The 18026-nt window shown below is 45.3% G+C and overlaps 3 protein-coding genes across 4 annotated transcripts; 2 read left to right on the top strand and 1 right to left on the bottom strand.

Annotated features, from left to right (window-relative positions):
• Nucleotides 1–687: 687 nt before the first annotated feature.
• On the top strand, nt 688–3288 carry LOC131686267 (protein-glucosylgalactosylhydroxylysine glucosidase-like). Its single transcript, XM_058970534.1, has 4 exons — nt 688–814; nt 874–2412; nt 2469–2950; nt 3017–3288. The coding sequence occupies exons 1-4, from the start codon at nt 699–701 to the stop codon at nt 3205–3207; spliced, it is 2328 nt and encodes a 775-aa protein (XP_058826517.1). The 5' UTR covers nt 688–698; the 3' UTR covers nt 3208–3288.
• A 7832-nt stretch (nt 3289–11120) lies between these two features.
• Nucleotides 11121–14831, bottom strand: LOC131681545 (U4/U6.U5 tri-snRNP-associated protein 1). 2 transcript variants are annotated; one of them, XM_058962382.1, is made up of 5 exons: nt 14298–14431; nt 14123–14150; nt 12361–14053; nt 11442–12297; nt 11121–11378 (listed from the first exon to the last, which is right to left on the bottom strand). In XM_058962382.1, the coding sequence occupies exons 3-5, from the start codon at nt 13905–13907 to the stop codon at nt 11238–11240; spliced, it is 2544 nt and encodes an 847-aa protein (XP_058818365.1). In that variant the 5' UTR covers nt 13908–14053; nt 14123–14150; nt 14298–14431; the 3' UTR covers nt 11121–11237. The 2 variants fall into 2 exon arrangements, with proteins under 2 accessions (XP_058818365.1, XP_058818364.1); XM_058962381.1 differs by lacking the exon at nt 14123–14150 and having other exon boundaries at nt 14298–14831.
• Nucleotides 14832–16699: 1868 nt separating this feature from the next.
• LOC131681546 (uncharacterized) lies at nt 16700–17962 on the top strand. Its single transcript, XM_058962384.1, has 2 exons — nt 16700–16952; nt 17013–17962. Exons 1-2 carry the CDS (start codon nt 16703–16705, stop codon nt 17261–17263), a joined length of 501 nt encoding a protein of 166 aa, XP_058818367.1. The 5' UTR covers nt 16700–16702; the 3' UTR covers nt 17264–17962.
• Nucleotides 17963–18026: the final 64 nt, after the last annotated feature.

Below are 18026 nucleotides of genomic sequence, written 5' to 3'. Positions count from 1 at the left end.
AAGGTCCCCGGAAACTGATATTAAATTCCATCTCCATCCGACTTTCGGCTCCGGAGTTACGGGTTATGGAGTGCGATCACATAGAAAACTCCGATTCAAACCGATACCGCGATGAATGCAAAAAGGTGCTCTTATATATACTTACCAAGTGTAATAAGAATGAAAGACATTTCCATAATGTTATATTGTACGAGCCAGCTATTAAATCAAAGTTTGGAAAAATGAGAAAGGCACAATTGCACCTCTAGGTGGATTAAAACAGGTTTTGCGCTAACGCTGACTCTGTCCATTTATATCCTTTATCTTGTAACCCGTGAGCGATGGATGTGGTGGCGACTAACAACGATGGCTATCATGTTATTGAGGTGCTAATTTGGGCCGTATTGGTATTAAGAACTTAATATTTTTATTAAGGTTTAGGCTTTTCTAAAACTCATTAACAAAGATGTCTAATAAATTTTGTTCCGCTATGTGACATATTTGCATGTGATGACTCAATATTCAGAATGAACCAAACTCCCTCAATTCCGACACTCGATGACACATCTATTCATCATACGCAATCATTTCCGTTACACAGCTTATCTTCTAACGAGCAATAAATTCGTTATCATGATATCGATTTCACCGAAATCGTAACTGGCCCGGAGGTAAATCGCGAAACCTTCCACAGTAGTAAATTAGGCATTCAGATAGTGATGAGCACGTTGTGGCAAACGAACATGCTAGGAGTAACTTTATTATATTTTTCGCTGCTTTTCGTTTCCGCATCTGTTTTAGGAAATGATTCGAATTTTCTATTTAATTCCGAGCGGTGAGTGACTACCGTGTATTTTGCAAAATATTTCGTAGCTTATTGTTAGTTCTCTTCAGATTTCCAACAGAACCAGCCGTTCCAACACTTGCGAATGGAAACCTTGGCTTCGTAGCGCATAGTGACAGTGTTTTTCTCAATGGCGTCTATAACGGCCGTGGATTACAGAGCCACCGCGCGCGTATACCGAACTACGCTCGACTACAGTTGGTGCAATGTGCCAATATTGAGACCAATCCTCCGTACTGCACTTACCAGCTAGACCTGAAGTTTGGTCGTTTTCGAACAGTGTACGACGACCCCAACCGACAGTTGCGATTGATCCACGAAGTTTATCCGCATAGGTTCTACGATCATGCCATCGTGAATCGCTTCCGCATTCAACGCCTCAACGGCGAAGGTGTAGTACAAGTAATGATTCAGCAGGACCCGGGTGAGCCCTCCGAGGATATTGAATTTCAACCCACTCAGAATCAAGTGATCGATGGACACATGGTTTTGTTCCAATGCGGTCGAACGAAGCAAGTTGAAGATCCTATGATTCAGCCTGCGGGTATGCAAGTGTGCGTTTTCTTCACCAACGTCCCATCTATACTGCAAATGGAAGGTGATCGAACGTCCCAGGATTACTTTTTCTATACTGTTTTTGCCCGTAGTGAGACAGTGGCAGTGCAGGAACTTCGGATGTTAATGTCGGTTAATCCTGAATTGTCACACATAACTCAAATGCAAGCCATGTGGGACCGATACGGAATAGGTGTAGAGGGAAACGATGCATTAGATCGTGCTCTCAAATCTAGTGCTTTCACATTGTTTAGTAACGTACCGTCACCAGTCACAGCGCAACCAGATGTCTTTCAATGGTATGGAATTTCTCCGTCTGGGCTTGGACGAGGAGGAGGTTCCAGCCAAGGTTTTCAGGGACACAATATGTGGGACATGGATATCTGGATTTTCCCTACCATTCTGTTGGTAGATCCGGACGCCGCTTTGAAACTGCTGGAATACAGAAGTGTCATCTTGCGTAACAGTCTCGATATAAATGCGGTTTATAATGGATTTGAAGGATGGCAATATCCATGGGCATCAGCGTTCACCGGTCGCGAAGTATCACCGTCGGCAGAGGCAGCTGCATTGCAGCATCATATTACCGGAGATGTCGCATTCGCAGCCCGACAGTATCTGCTGGCCACTGACGACATGTCCTGGATGCTCACGAATGGTTGCGAATTGGCGTATGAAACTGCGAAATTTTGGAAGAGTCGAGCGGTTTACAATCCGGACACCGATAAGTTTGACATTCGTTCGGTAACTGGTCCGGATGAGATCCACCGCAATGTTACCAATGACGTGTATACGAATGTGATCGCTGCCCATAACCTTTTCTTCGGAGAATTTGCAGGTTGTATGTGCAGAAGTACACTGAAGTTGCAGGAAAATGAATGGCACGAGCTCACCAAAATCGCTAAGAGTTTGCAACTTTTATATGATCCAACGAAGGATTACCACCCTCAGTTCGAAGGGTACACCTTAGGAAATCGTATTGGACAAGCGGATGCAGTATTACTGAGCTATCCTCTAATTTTCCCAATGAACGAGTAAGTAGTTCAACAATGGACTCACAGAATTGACGGTAATGACTAAACCTTTCCAGTGAAACGAAGCGACATAATCTTGAAATCTATCAAGCAGCTGTAGTGCCAAACGGTCCAGCGGTGACCTGGCCGATACATACGATCGGATGGCTAGAGTTGGGTGAGTTAAATCTCGCTGCCGAAACATTCCGTAAAAGCTACAACGAGTATTTACGTCCGCCATTCAACGTGTGGAATATGATGCCGATGGATTTTGCAGGAGGTTCGAATTTTGTCACAGGTGCCGGTGGGTTCCTGCAGGCAGTACTAAATGGCTACGGTGGGATTCGCTTATCTATCGACTCGTTTACAATCAATAAACCACGATTACCACCGGGAACGACTCGATTTTTCGTTCCGGAAATAACCTACATGACGAGGAAGTTTTCGCTAGAAGTACTACCGGATAAATTCGCAGTAGTTTTCAAAGCTGTGTCCACGAGTCCGAATCTCAGTTTGTTTATCGATGAAGTCGAATATACATTGTGCGATACTTGTGTTGGTGAGTTACCTGGATATGGCACTATTAAAACTGATCGACACTATTTAACAACTGGTTTCGTTCTAGTTTACGGGAAAAACAGCCTAAGACTGCAGCTGGTACAGTCGGAACCGATTGCGAATGACTGTGTACTGGAGGTGACAACCATGAACATGAAGCTAGGCGACCAGAATGGTAGTGCCAGCATAATATCTTCTGCGCATTTAATGGTGTACATACCCATAATGGTTCGATACATCTTCACCAGCAGGACTTAATTTTAACTTTTAGCGTATATTGAAAAATTGAACACATCTGAAAATTTTGCCAAATTGTTTAATTATTTTAGTGTGCTTCATACCTGAATTAAAACGAAAAACTATTTTCGAAATTGAGTCACTTTTTCATTGGTTTGGTTTACAATTTATTATGAAACAAAGTAACAGTAGGTGCTTCTTAGCATAGTTGTAAGAAGTATATCGTATCGTCAGATTTAACTTCTCGATATTCAGTGTAAGACCAAACAATATACTCAATGTCTTGATAATTCTCTTTGCAAGCGCAATTAATATCAATATGGCGGAGATGCGTATCTAACGTATATTAAGGCATGAGCCTAGACATCACGTGAATGAAGTCCCGACTTACATCCAATCTTTTGAACCATACCTTAGTTGACACTTTAGCAGGCATGGGAACATTCACTCATTTGTTTGATTGCACCTAATAGCCATTCAACCTTGGTTCAGTCGCACGCAATTAGCATAGTGAGCATGAAGCAATGAACCTTGAGAGAATGCGATAAATCCTCTCCATCGTCTCAACAACCCATAAATACACCAACATATGGTATTTTATATGGGATCTACCGAACCATGGGGATGATCACTGCTGTTTCAGTGTACCTCTCAGCTCGTCTTCCATCGTGATTTCATCAAGGTCCTTGCACACAATTACCATCTCCGGGTTTAGGGCTTTAACTTCTGCCTTTTCACCCATCGATTTGGTAATAGTCTACTGAAAGGCCGAGCTACTAGTCGTGGGATCCTTTCGAAGATCATCTCGTCTTTTTGGGTACGCCTGGTTCTTACCACGTTTTCTCCTACATCTTTAAGTTCAGGGTCCTCTCTGACCTTCTTGAGTAGCGCTGCAAACGTCGTCGCGTCATTGGCTTTGACGAGCACGGCTTCTCTGTTTGGCACCTTCTGACGAGCCGGAGGTTCTACTTTTCTTTTCTGTTCTATTTTTTGCTTTCCCTTCTGATTTTGCTGTTTCCCGTGTTTTTCCTTCCGACCTAGGCTCCTGTCCCTGCTGCCCCCTGTATGTATGTATTTTTTTTATAGTAAGGTTAAAAAAGCTTCAAAAGCCTGGCCTGTAGTGTATTGGCACTGTGTGGGACTCACGACTCACGTTCGTGCCTAACCACTAAAAACATTCCTTACTTTTTTACGCCCTTCTTCCCCACGGAACTACGTCATCGTATTACTTCGTAGGGGAGTTCGTTGCGCTTTCATCGCACCTCTTTCTACTGCTCTATCTCGGAGCTTCGCTTGGTTCATGGAGTGGCACGACCTATGAGCTTTGATTTAACTCTCGATTCCTCTCCTGCTTCTTGTCTCCATCCATTACGTCGCCGTTTATTTCTCGTCCCTGTGGTGAGCCGTTTAGGTGCTAAATCTCTGAGCCATTCAGCTCATGTTTCCGTTCAGCTCCCGGCCTTATCACGATCCGCTTGGATAGTGCTCAACGGTGAACTCATCCTACTCCAACCGATAGTTCCCCGACGGAGGAATTTCCCCCGACACCGATACCCGCTTTCTTGAGCCATTTAGCACTACTAAAATCTTCCAGCTTTACCGCTTATCCTACTCCCATTGAGAGTTCCCCGACAACAGAATTTCTTTCGTTACCGGTGTTTGTTTCGTGAGCCAATTGGCTCCCCTTTTCGTCATGATTCTGTCGGGTAGTCCAAGGCGCCGAATCAGCCCTATCGTGAATTCCCCGGCGGCAGACCGCTCCCGATACTGATGTACGTTTCTGTGAGCCATTAAGCTCCCCGCCTCGTCTACTCGGTCTAGTCCCCGGTGGTGGACCCAGTCTACACCGTCGGTGAGTTTCCCAGCGGCGGAATTTCTCCCGAAACCCTATTTGTGGTTCCACCGCGGCGTTCTAACCAATGTCGTTACTTTGTTGGTCCCTTCGCCACTTCCTTTGTCACTCAGAGAGTATACTCGTAACAACTCTGTTAACAGCGTCCCAGATATGCTCGTCGCGGCACATCTCTTCGACGATATTATCTACTGTTATATCAGGCATACCCCTTCGGACTTCTTCGAATCTGGGGCATTCGAAGACCACGTGTTCCGGTGTCTCTTGCACGTTCACACACTCCGGGCAAAGGGGTGACGAAGCGTGTCCAAACCGATGTAGGTATTTCCGGAAGCATCCATGCCCGGACAAAACCTGCGTCAGATGGAAGTTCACCTCTCCATGCTTCCTATGTACCCAAGTAGATACATTTGGGATGAGTCGATGGGTCCACATTCCTTTCTCCGCGTAATCCCACTCTTGCTGCCACTTAGCCGAGTCCACTCGAACCAGTCTCCTTGCATTACGTTCATTTCTCCGCTGGTAGCATTCTACGTCCTCAGCCAGAGTGATGCAGATGGGAATCATCCTGGCAATTACGCATACCGCCTCCGACGATATCGTTCTGTACGCACTTGCGACACGAACAGCCATTAGGCGAAAAGTGCTTGTCAACTTCGTCCGGTTCCGCTTTGAGTTCAGCGCAGCAGCCCAGGCCGGTACGCCATATCTCAGGATTAAGGATGAGACATTCGCCAGGAGACGTCTCGTGCTGCCTTTTGCCCCTACGTGATTCGGCATGATCCTTGCCAATGCGCTAGTTATCCTAGTTTTCACATACATAGTCGACATGGCAGTTGTAATTCAACTGATCGTCAACCATCACACCCAGGTGCTTCAGCGCGCGCATCGATGGAATGGATTGTCCCCCGACGCTGATCTCGAGACGCTGGATTTGCTTACGATTGCTAACCATCACTACCTCAGTCTTGTGGTGAGCCAGCTGCAACCTGACGTTAACCATCCAGGTTTCTACGATGCCTATTGTCTCTGCCGTCAGCATCTCCACCTCCTCAAGGGTCTCGCCCGTTATCGTCAGGACAACATCATCTGCAAAGCCGACGATCTCCACTCCCCTGGGCAGTTCCAGTGTTAACACTCCGTTGTACATAATATTCCAGAGCGTTGGGCCGAGTATGGAGCCCTGAGGTACTCCCGCCGTTACCCTAATCGACCTCTGCCCCGTGTTCGTTTCGTAGACCAGTACTCGGTTCTGAAAGTAACTTTTCTGAACCTTGCACAGATAGTCCGGAACCCGCATTCTATGCAGCGCTACGGCGATGGCTCCCCAGCTAACACTGTTGAACGCGTTCTTCACGTCTATCGTTACCACGGCGCAGTAGCGATTACCCCTTCTCTTTTGCTTCAATGCTTTCTCCGCGTTCGCGATGACGATGCGGATGGCGTCCACCGTCGATACTCCTTTCCGGAACCCGAACTGTCTCTGCGATAGTCCGTTTTCACTTTCAGCGTAGGTCGTCAGCCTGTTGAGGATGACTCTTTCCAGGAGTTTACCGAGAATATCCAGCAGGCATATAGGCCGATACACTGGATCTCCTGGTGGTTTCCCTGGTTTTGGCAGTAACACCAGCTTCTGGATCTTCCATCTATCCGAGAAGTAGCCATCGTCCAGGCATTTCTGTAGGACTATCCTGAACATATCCGGAAACGCCAGGATCGCAGTCTTCAGTGCCACGTTGGGGATACCATCCGGTCCGGGAGCTTTCTTCGCTTTCAGCCCTTTTGCCACTATAAGGAGCTCGTCGTTGGAAACCCGATTGTCACCTGCATTTCCACCATCTGCATCAGCGTACTGTGTATGCGGCCATGCGGTTGGGTCGTGCTTCGGGAAAAGGCCCTCAACGATAATTTTCAGCTTGTCGCCGCACATTTCGGCTGGCGTCATTGGGCCCTTGTTCCTGGCCATAACGACACGGCAAGCATTGCCCCAGGGGTTAGCGTCTACTTCTCTGCACAGCTGCTTGTAGCAGATGGACTTGCTTAGCACTATCTCACGTTTAAAAGCGGCCCGGAATGTTACCTTACACTCTTCTCTGACTGCCTCAGATCTTGCTCTCTGAACGCGTCTTCTGGCTTTTAAGCAAGTAGCCCGGAGGATGCTTAGCCTTTCGTTCCACCAGTACGCCGGACGCCGGTAGTTCCTCGGCTCCATTTTCCTCGGCATTGTTATATCGTATGCCCTAGCTATTGTTTCCGACAGCTCATCGGCACTCGGAATTGGAGTGGCGCTGTCAGCACGAAGTGCTTCCACAAAAAGGTCCTTGTCGAATTCCTTTATTTTCCACTTCCGCTCGCCAGTCCTCACTCTCTGCGTCACCGTACGATTTCGCCGACCAATGGTGTAGTGGATGGCTTCGTGATCACTATGTGTGTACTGCTCACTAACTCGCCAATTCATGTCATCCATCAGCGACGCGCTGCAGAATGTTACATCGATGATGGATTCCCGACCGTCTTTACGGAATGTGCTAGCGGAACCTTCACTGCACAGCTTTACGTCCAGCTTCGCCAGTGCTTCCAATAGGTTGTAACCTCGTGCGTTGGTCAGCCTGCTACCCCACTCCACGGCCCAAGCGTTGAAATCTCCTCCTATAACAACCGGCGTTCGCCCGACGTCGGTTAATGCGTCCAGCATCCGGTTGTATTGCTCTGGTGTCCACCGTGGAGGAGCATAACAGCTACACACGAATACGCCGTTTATCCTGGCGATCACGAAACCTTCGTGTGTGTTATCCACCACTTCTTGAACAGGGAAACCGCCCATCCCTTGGATTGCCGCCATCCCTGCACTATCCACCACCCAGTTACCGTTATCGCGAGGGACACGATACGGCTCTGCAATAATCGCAACGTCGCACTTCATTTCTGTTGTTGACTGCCACAACAGTTGCTGTGAAATGTCACAATGATTGAGATTGAGCTGGGTAACCTCCATCATTATTGGCCTGCCTTCGCCTTTTTGCACTCTGGGCATAAGAAGCCTCCCGTCATGTGGTCTTTTTCGACCTCATTTGTGCAGAGAAAGCACTTCGGTTGCTTTGTGCAGTCTCTAGCAATGTGTCCCTTCTCCCCACATTTTCTGCACAGATCAGATCTGTCGGGGCCTCTACAGTTTCTTGCCTGATGGCCAAAACCCAGGCATCTGAAACACCGCTCCATTTATTTAGTGGCTCTAGGGATCAATCGCAACGAGAACACCGACCACCCGATTTTGATCTTACCGGTCGACATAAGCTTGTTGGCTGTGGTTGGCGATAAGCGTATCACTGCTGTCTGTGTGCCACTGTACGCCTTCCTCAATCTTATTGATATCTGCTCCCTCTCCAGGTTTCCTTGCTCTATTGGCGCGCTTCTCACTTCGTCTTCCGTTGTGATCTCGTCCAGATTCCTGCACTCGACCACTGCTTCCTGAACTAATGCTCTCACATTCGCTTCTCCTCCCACCGCTTCTGCCACAAGTTCCCGGTAGGCCGAGCTCTTGATCAATGGATATTTCTTCAGCTCGAACAGCATTTCGCCTTTCTGAGTACGCCTGGTTCTTATAACGTTCTCCCCCAGCTCCTTCAACTTGGGATCCTCTCGCACCCTTTTGAGGATCGCAGCGTACGTCACGCCTTCGTTTACTTTGACGACTAGAGCGTCTCCCCTCTGCTTCTGCTGGCGTGGCCGAAGGTCTTCTTTCTTGTTTTTCTTCTTTTCCTCCTTTTCTTTCTGTTTTTTCTTCCTCTCTTCTGCGGTTTCTACGGTACGCCATTCACTCTGAGATTTTCGGCTTTTTCGCTGTCCTTCACCGACCTTCCTGGGCTTCATCGGTTCCTCCTCCTCTCCTGGCGTTTCCCTTATTCTTTTCACAGAACGAGAATCCCGGCCGCCCTTCGGTGTCTCATAGGCTTCTGCTTCTTCTATCGCTGTGGACTTCAGCGCATTTTCGGCGTTTCCAGCTCGCTCTAGTAACGCCATATGTTCGCATTCGGCTGCTGCTACGGCGGATTTGATGGTAATCACTAGATCCTTGATATGTCCGTGCACGTTGCCCTTGCTTTTGACGAATTCGTAGAGTTCATCAATTTTTTGCCTCAACTTCGTCACTTTAGGTAACCCAGACTGCTGGTCTTCTTGGGTAACACTTGGTTTCGGTGTGCGCACCTGAAATCCTAGCTTTCATTGGCGTCCAGTTGGTTTGTTGCCGCTCGTGCTCTGTGTGGACTCGCTAGGCTGCTCTCGCTGCTGCTGCTGTTGTGGTTGCACTTGCTGTTGCACTTGTTCGTTATGCTGGGTCGGTGACCTCGCTAGCCCACCTTTGGCGAACGGGTTCACCACAGTTGCTCCGTTAGAATTTTTGTTGATTTTGTCTTTTTGCATGCTTCTTGGGTCCCAACTCCAAGCCGCTATCTACGCCCGTAATAAGTAGTCGCCTCACATGATCCCATGGTTACCTTTGCGAGCAGTGAGGTCGCATGCAAGGGTTGACGCGGTCCTTCATGGGGTACCGCGTTCAGAGCCGGATCGGCGCTAGTCAGGAGCCTTCAACTGAGCCTACTTGCACCAGCTAAGGTGGCGGGTTTCGAACGTACTTGGAGACCTACCAAAGTTTTACTGGGACGGGGGGCAGCCAGCACCATTAGCCCACTCGCCGTTTCGGGGAAGTGTCACCCATCCTTACTAGGGTAGTGGAATGGCGTGGCTGTCGGTCCGTAGATAATTTCGATTAAATCCTTATTCACATCCGTGTTCTGCCGCCAGTATGCCGTAATTAGGATCTTACTGGTGTCGATCCTAATGTGCCGTTTGGCACTCCCGTTGGGTAAGGGTGCTTTATGCTAAAGTCTTGGGTAAAACCTTAGCGGAAGCGGCACCGACTCGCTTCGTCGGAGCTGCTTTCGGATTTACATGGCTTTTTCTAGAGGTTTGGCAGAGCCCAACATTGCCTTGCCCCACCATATCCTAGCAAGACTCCCCAACTCGCAGTAGCTCCGCGGGGGGGGGGGGGGGTTCGTTAAGCCTTTGAACTTCTGTCCTTCTGTCCCTGCTGCCCCTTTTCCTCGTCTGTGTGTATGTGTACGTATGTATCTGTGTATATATGTGTATGTATCTGTGTCTATATATGTGTCTGTGTATTTTCTAATCTCACTCACTTTTCTAAGAGATGGTATTTAATGTTAAGTGCCCAAATCGAAGATAATGCTATTTGACGGTCTAGTTCGCGTGGACCGATGGTTCTTCAAAACAACTAGACAAATTTCGAATATTTGAGTAGATGTTGCCTCAATAATTTGGATAATCTACTTTGTGCAAAATTATTGATAATAATTAGTTTAAATTATATTCAATAAACCAACAACCATAGGATACTGCATCGGTCTGGATCTAGTTAATTATTGAAATTCAATCTGTCAGTCGTCAGGGTACCCCTTAGCTTCTTTCCGCTATCCAAAAGCACGCGCTGTTGGGCTGCTCGATTCTAGGGATCACCAGAATCATAGAAATTCGCTACAGAAATCTCTAAGCATAAAGATTTCTAAACTGAAGCCAAGCCCACGGGATTCTCACCTTTGTGCTCATTCCGTCCCATCCTATCCTAACAAAAAGTACTCCAAGGCGAACGACGTAAAGGTCAGGCTCATGATCGTACTACACAAGACGACATAAAATCAAGACCTGTCGAATAATGACCATACAGCACAAATTCCTTAGTTGGGGGTACGCTAGTAATTATTGGCAAGAACACTAATGACATACTTTATCACAAAAATAAACTTTAAACTGGGAAAGCCAACTTTCGTGAACCGCAAAATATTTGTTTTGTTTTTATCGAAAGAAAACAATCAGCGCTTCCCTCGGGTAATTTTTGTTAGCTGTCAATCGCCCCAATTAATGGATACCGTTCGCTAGTTGGGGCGCAGTCGTGACCCAACTAAAGAAATTGCGCTGTATAGGTAGGACTGTTATACGTATCACGGCAGTTTAGTTTCCGAGGACCAACACGTAATCTGCAACGAAGTCCAACATAAAATACAGCTGAAACGAGGAAACATTACCATATCGACAAAGTTTAATTTCAAACCAAAGCTTCACTGTAACTCTATGCCTATGCTAGCGTATTTGCGAACTATTTTCGACCACATGTTAGCTGGGATTACTAGCGTTTATGCTTTACGATGCTGGTATTTTGTTTGCTTCCACTCAACACAATGAACGGCGACTGTGTCTCCTTCTGCTTCTGCTGGAGCATATTTAGTGTTCCGAGCGGAGTGTCCGTCGAACTCATCTTTTTCATCAGCTGCAATGAAATGTTACAATGTTATGAAACATTTTCGCTATAAAAACTTTCCAAATATCTTACCCCCTCCTGTTCGCTTTTCTTTAACCGCTTCTCAACCTTATTTTTTCCCGGACCTTTTCCGTGGAACTTGTGCGATAGATATCGGAAAGCTTCCTTCGGCGTTAGCAAATGTCCACTATCGTCGATGTATTCCAGCTTAACATTCGGTTTGAACGTTTCCTTCTCTCTGAAATCCATAATCGGACCACAAAATCGATCTCGTCTGGCGTATTTGTCATCATCCCCATAGTTTTTATCCTCGATCGAGTAGTTTTGTGCCTGTAGATGGGCAAACCGCGCGTTGCTTGGCCGATTAGACTCTTCCTTCTCTAGATATCCTTTGGAATTTGCCAGCTTCAGAGCTCCTGCCACGCTAGAAGCTACATCCGGTTCCTCGTCTAAGATAGCCACATCATCCACAGCAATAACAGCATTGACATGTTCTTCCTGTTCCCGTGCTGTATTAACCGAGTTCCACGCCCCGAAACGTTCCTCCAGCTCGTCCTCTTCTTTGTCGCTGTGCTGTTCAAAATCCATCATTTCGTTAACATCCTCGTCCCGATTGCCAGCTAAACCGTACGTAGGGATGTCTCCTAAAGTGCGGCAAAATTCAGCGGTTGCATTCAACAGAATGGCACCGTCTCTAGTCCGCGTGTCATAACTTGTTTCTTCGCCCTCATCCGACACCATTTCGTGTTTGATCTCTTTCTTAATGCGCTCAGGATCGATGGTGAGAGTTTTTGAAATGATTGCCTCCTTTTGCTTGAGACGGCGAGCCTTCGACAAGACTGCCTGAAGATCTTCATCGTCCTCTTCAACCCGGACATTAGATAGATCTTCCTGGATCATCGGTGTGTCATCAGTGAGCAGAAGTTCCCTGAAAAAAATATCAAACTGATCATTATGAACAAACGGCACCAATAAAATTCCTCCCACTTACCTTCTGCGATTTTTTGCTAGTAACTCGGTTGATCCTTCAGTCGGTTGTTCCGAACGGCGATTCACCCGCGATCCCAAATCTTGACTGGACGATGCCTCTACTGCCGTTGAAAGCAGATCATCCGCGCGTAATTTCTGACGAATTTTCCGCACCTTCTTCTTTGGCTTTTTGAACGAAGCCAGTTCAGTTTCGTTAAAGTATTCCGAAGCAAGGGCCAGAGGAACCGTGTCAAGCGAATCAAGCTTTTTGTTCTGCAGTTTGGCCTTGATTTCCAATTGTCTTCGTTTTTCACTCGCCTCATGTTCGGCGTTGGATCCTATCGTGAAGCTAGACTTTTTGTGTCCGCCAATTTCTTCGTCATACTTCCCGAGAATATCTCTTTCCTTCGGGAAACCGAATTCGTCCACATCATCCTGACAGTATACGTCATATCCATAGTGATTCGGGTTAGCCTTTTTATTCGAAACGTTCTTTTTGTACCGTTCATCATCCACCATGTTGACGTTAATCAAGGTATCGCCAGCATCATAGTCCAGAACATCAGCATCCTTTAACGTTAAAATAACCTGACGACCTTCCCTAAACTCTTCCACGTCATGCTCCACTCGTAACCCCTTCAAATCCCTATCTCTGTACGCTTCCTTTCTCGTTTCCCTGACTTCCTGCTCTACCAAATCGCCAACTCCAAACTCTTCATCTAATTGATCCAGCAGCTTGGCCCTTTTTTCCGCTTCCTTCTTCAACCGCTCCTTATCGCGACTTTTTATGACCCAATTACGCACGTCATCTACTTCATCGTCTTCCCCCAGTGTCTTCTGTTGCTTCAACTTGTCCTCCACGGCACGTTTCTCCTTTCTCTCCTTCAACTTCTCGCGAATCTTATCCTCTTTAGATTTTTCCGAAAGATTGGCTGCGGGCTTATGGTAAAATTCACCCCAATCATCCTTGATCTTTTCATAGCTAAGGCCGGTCTTCTCATTTTTCGGCGCTTCTTCATCTCGCTGCTTCCCAATTGATGCAGGTGCCGATCCTTCAGACGGACCTACCTCTAGCGGTTTAAGTCCTAGTTTCGCTCTTAGTTTGTTAGTTTCCACAATCGATAGTACATCCCCTGCACCATTCTCCGGAATCGGAGACATTGATCGCTGACGTGAGCTTTTCATAGGAACTGGTGAAGGTGATTTCCTGCGGGACATTTTCGCCGGGGACGGCGATCTTCTGCGAGGAATCTTTACAACCGGTGGGGAAGGTGATCTTCTACGAGGAATTTTTACTACCGGTGGAGAAGGCGATCTTCTGCGGGACGGCTTTGCCGGCACTGGTGGTGGTGATGGTGATCTTCTCCTCAACGGCGGTGGTGAAGGAGATCGCCTTCTAACCGGAAGTGGCGAAGGAGATCTCCTCCTAACCGGAAGTGGCGAAGGAGATCGTCTTCTAACCGGAAGTGGCGAAGGAGACCGCTTTCTCAATGGCTGTGGAGATGGGGATCGTCTCCTTGATGGTGGAGCTACTCGCGGTGGAGACGGAGTTTTACGGCTTACGTACATTGACGGTGGCGACGGTGTACGGCGACTTCGCGATGATTTGCTGATTTTTTCCTGGGGTACGGGAATCGGCGAAGGTGCCCGTCTTGTGATTGGCGGTGGTGGTGGCGGAATGTCATCGTCAACCGGCACCTCTACGCAGTCCGAGCCTAAAACGGGAGAAAAGAACCGTTCAAGAGGACGTTCTGAAAAATCTTCATGTGTGAAACTAGTGAAACCTGGGTCTCAAAATTTGGCAGGGATATCCTGAAAAAAGAGACGAAAAGATTTGCTAATTATCGCCAATCGAATATTGTGTGGGGAGCACAAAAAACGAAAGAACCAATAATCGCTCTCAGAAATTCTTTCATTTTTTTTAAATGTGCTTCCCGGAAATCAAATATATACACTCACTATCGCTATCATCGTCGTTGACCTCTATGTAATGCTGCTCTCGACGAGATTTGTGACGGGATCCGCTTGTTTCGTGTCCATTGTCCTTTTCATAGCGATACCGCGAGCTACTTCCCACTTGAACGGTCTCTGCCTCTTCCAGCTCATACCGATGTTTCTTTCGTTGTTTACGCTCAATCCGTTCGTCCACCAGAACCTTTTCCTTTCGGTGTTTCTTGTGCTTGTGCACCTTTTCCACAACCACCATCTCATAACGACTTCCAGAAGCGGAAGTATCCTTCCTGTGGCGATCATACTCTACCTCCACTAGTTCTTGATCCTCTGAGTAGGAGCGGCTTCTTTTTTCATGCGGAGTATGACTGCGGGACCGTTTTTTGTGTTTCTTTGATTCCTTTTTGTGCTTTTTTGAGGATCCCATTGTAAAAACTGCTAAATACGACGCGCTGTACACCAATTTTCTCACAAATCTGCGGAAAATAATATTATATGACTAGTGAAACGTGAAAACGTTTACAAACATTTTGACAACCCAGTCGATCAGGGATGCCAGATACACTTTGCTGAAGTGTTAGACAGTTTGGTACACGAAATGAAAAATACCAACATTTTTGTATTCGAACTAAAAATATAACCGTTTCAGATGCACGGTAAGTGCGAGGTGTACAGTGTCGTGTCCGGACGAACAAGACACTAAACTTACTCGTTCTAAGTCAATCACACAACTGGCGAGCTTTATTCATTTCATTTCATTCCTGCTGTCTCCAATCTATTCTCTCCTCTCTATTGAATCATTTTTTTATTTTTGCTCTCTCTTTCTCTCCATCTCGTTTTCTTCCTTACATTTTTGTATCTTTCATTTTCATATTTTCAATCGCGCTCTGTCTCATTCCCTACATCCTTCACTACCTCTACTCTAGTTTTGAACATATAATGCACATGCGAACTAGAACTGACACTTTTTTTGCGCGTGTAAGGTCCACTAATCAGTACCGAAGTTCATGCCAATGACCTTGCAAAACGAAATGGCTAGTTTGCTAGTCCGAAAGGCAAAGCGAATCTAATCTTTAATTATTAATTTTGCTTAAATTTCATGAAATTTGTTCAATCTCTTACATGAATTGAAGCAATAGTTTTGCAAAATGATAATTTTTGTTTGTAAGATATGTTAAACATTCGTTTTAAGCCAACGGCCATTAGCTCTTAGCGCTAAAATATTTATTTGTTCCTCGTTTTTCTTTAAAATTCGTACACTCAGGCAAAAAATACAGCGAATCTCATAGGAATATCGTATAGTTTTAAGCCACAAGTAGCACGTGTGTAAATATTAAGATTATCTTATGAAACGGCATTTATTTTGTTAAATCGGTTTGCAATGATCTCATGTTCCATAAGGTATCTTTGAATTATCATAAGGCAATATTATACATTTCTCTTGTGTTTATGAGAATCATAAGATGCTCGAATGATGTTCGTACGACTGGCATATGCAATAACTTATAAAACGTTAAAGTGATCATAAAAGTCGTATGTTTTTCATATTAATCTTATGAAAACATAGTTTTGTTACTTTTCTATTCATCATAAGATATATCTTATGAATTTCGCCATGAGTTTTGCCTTAGTGTAATAAAACTCACGATAAATGAACGCTGTTACTCAAACACTATACTAAACAATTTTAGCTTTACATAAATATGTAATCTGTACCGTACAGCATCCGTACTTTTTTTTTTAAATCTGCACTTTTGTACTTAAATCTGTACTTGTGGCAACATTGCCAGCATATTTGGTCGGAGAGACAAAACAATATAATATATCAATTTCTCTTTTCGAAAACACGTCATGGCCAGTGCTGCCACATTTTATTCTGTACCTAGGGTGAAAAAATATTTTCCATCCGCACTATTTTTTGAGAAAATCTGTACCCAAATCTGCACCAATAAAAAAGTTATCAGATTCGTTCAGCTAATAATGTTTGGACAATTTGGCCGTTTTATACATAATCCTTTCCAAACTAATTTTATCTTTCCGCCATTAATAATTAAAGAATTCCTTACAAATAATCGATCTGCTGAACTCTCCTGCTTAATTTACCGCTGTCTAAAGTAAACCCTTGCCTTGTGTTTATTCGTTTATGCCAGCTAAGCTGAGGTCCTGAGCTCTTTGAATATTCTGTAAACACTTTCTCAAAATAACTTATAGCAAATACAAATTAAATACGCCAAGGTCCCATGCAAAAGGGTAATCATTTTTTGGCTCTCCGAAAACTAGATTTAATGAACCCTATGCATAGATTTTGCTTGACAACTAACAAAAACTGAAAAGTAATAATAAATGGCAACACATTTTGACAAATCCGATCAGAGCATGCCGTTCTTAAGTTTATTTTTTAATGACATTTGTTTATGTTTCGATTTAGCCTACACCAGATGCACTACGAACTGGTGGAGGCTATGAAGCAGAAGCAAAGTTTGATCCCTCACGATACGGTTAGTGGTATGCAAAGAATTCAACTATCCGTTTCACCCCGACGGTTTGTTCCGGGGGCGGATATGCACATGCAATACCTGGAAGATCATCAGGAATACTTGGACAGCAAAGTTCACCAGTACGATACTAACAATGAAAAGTTTCAATTCTTAGTGACCAGTAGTGGTAAGTTGGGTAGTTTCTTTGAATAATCTCTTCTCGCACAATATAATCTCTTCCCGTTAGATTACGATCCGACGTTGGCAGCCAAAACTATTCTATATATCTATTCTGAGATGGCAAATGAAACTCAACCTACTCGTAGTAACAAGGATGAAACGAAAATCAGTCGCCTGTTCGGCTCTCCACAAAAAACCACCCAACGTTGCCTCAAGTACAACACCGAAAATGTCAAAAATAATATCCTAGTGTGCAATCTCCTGTATCCTACCAACACCAACAACCGACATGTCGACGGAACATTGCGTCAATTTTGAAAATTATATGTCCGTTGAAAAAACTACACCGGCCTGGTGCGACACGTGCAACAAGTTCACTCCACTTATCAAAAGCGTCGCGCAGGAAGTGGATCAACTTTCTGATCCGAAGAGCGTCCAGTCAGAGGGGCACACCGGATCGAATGAAAGTGTTTCTCCGCCTGGAGCGCTCCACCAACATAAAGGCAAAGACTCGTACGATGCAATCATTTTGACCAGCAGCATATCGTCGTTCGATATGGAAAACAGGGGCGCTAGCATTGACTTCGACTTCCAATTGTTTCCAGCTGGTGAAACATTACCGAACAATACTGTATGCGGTGATGGTAGTGCAGGGAGTAATTTAGATTTTATTTTTTTGGGTTTCCCCCAGCAACAGAATCCGTCAGGAACATCACAGAATAATAATCCCGAAGCTTTCGATTTCCTTGAAGGTGATGACAGCGGCGCTGGATTCGAGTTTTTCTAAGAACACGTAAACCTAAACAATCCGCACATTATGTCATGCATAGTTTGCTAGAAAGTAATTTTAGTCAAGAAAAAATATCTGGAAGGTTCCGATATTATATGGTACATCTATGGAACTGTACCATTGTATTATTATTTGTATATGAAGTGATTCTCTAATCGAAAATATAGCAATATGACGAATAGACTGGTTCAGAAATTAACTACAATACATAGGCCTCAGACCCAGCATATTCTGCGCTGCATTGGTTAATAGGGTTTGCAGATTGAACGAGTGTTACGCCGACTAAGTATC

Source organism: Topomyia yanbarensis, chromosome 2 (genome assembly GCF_030247195.1).
Source record: "Topomyia yanbarensis strain Yona2022 chromosome 2, ASM3024719v1, whole genome shotgun sequence".
Lineage (NCBI taxonomy): Eukaryota > Metazoa > Arthropoda > Insecta > Diptera > Culicidae > Topomyia > Topomyia yanbarensis.
This window is presented reverse-complemented; position numbering and strand designations above follow the sequence as displayed.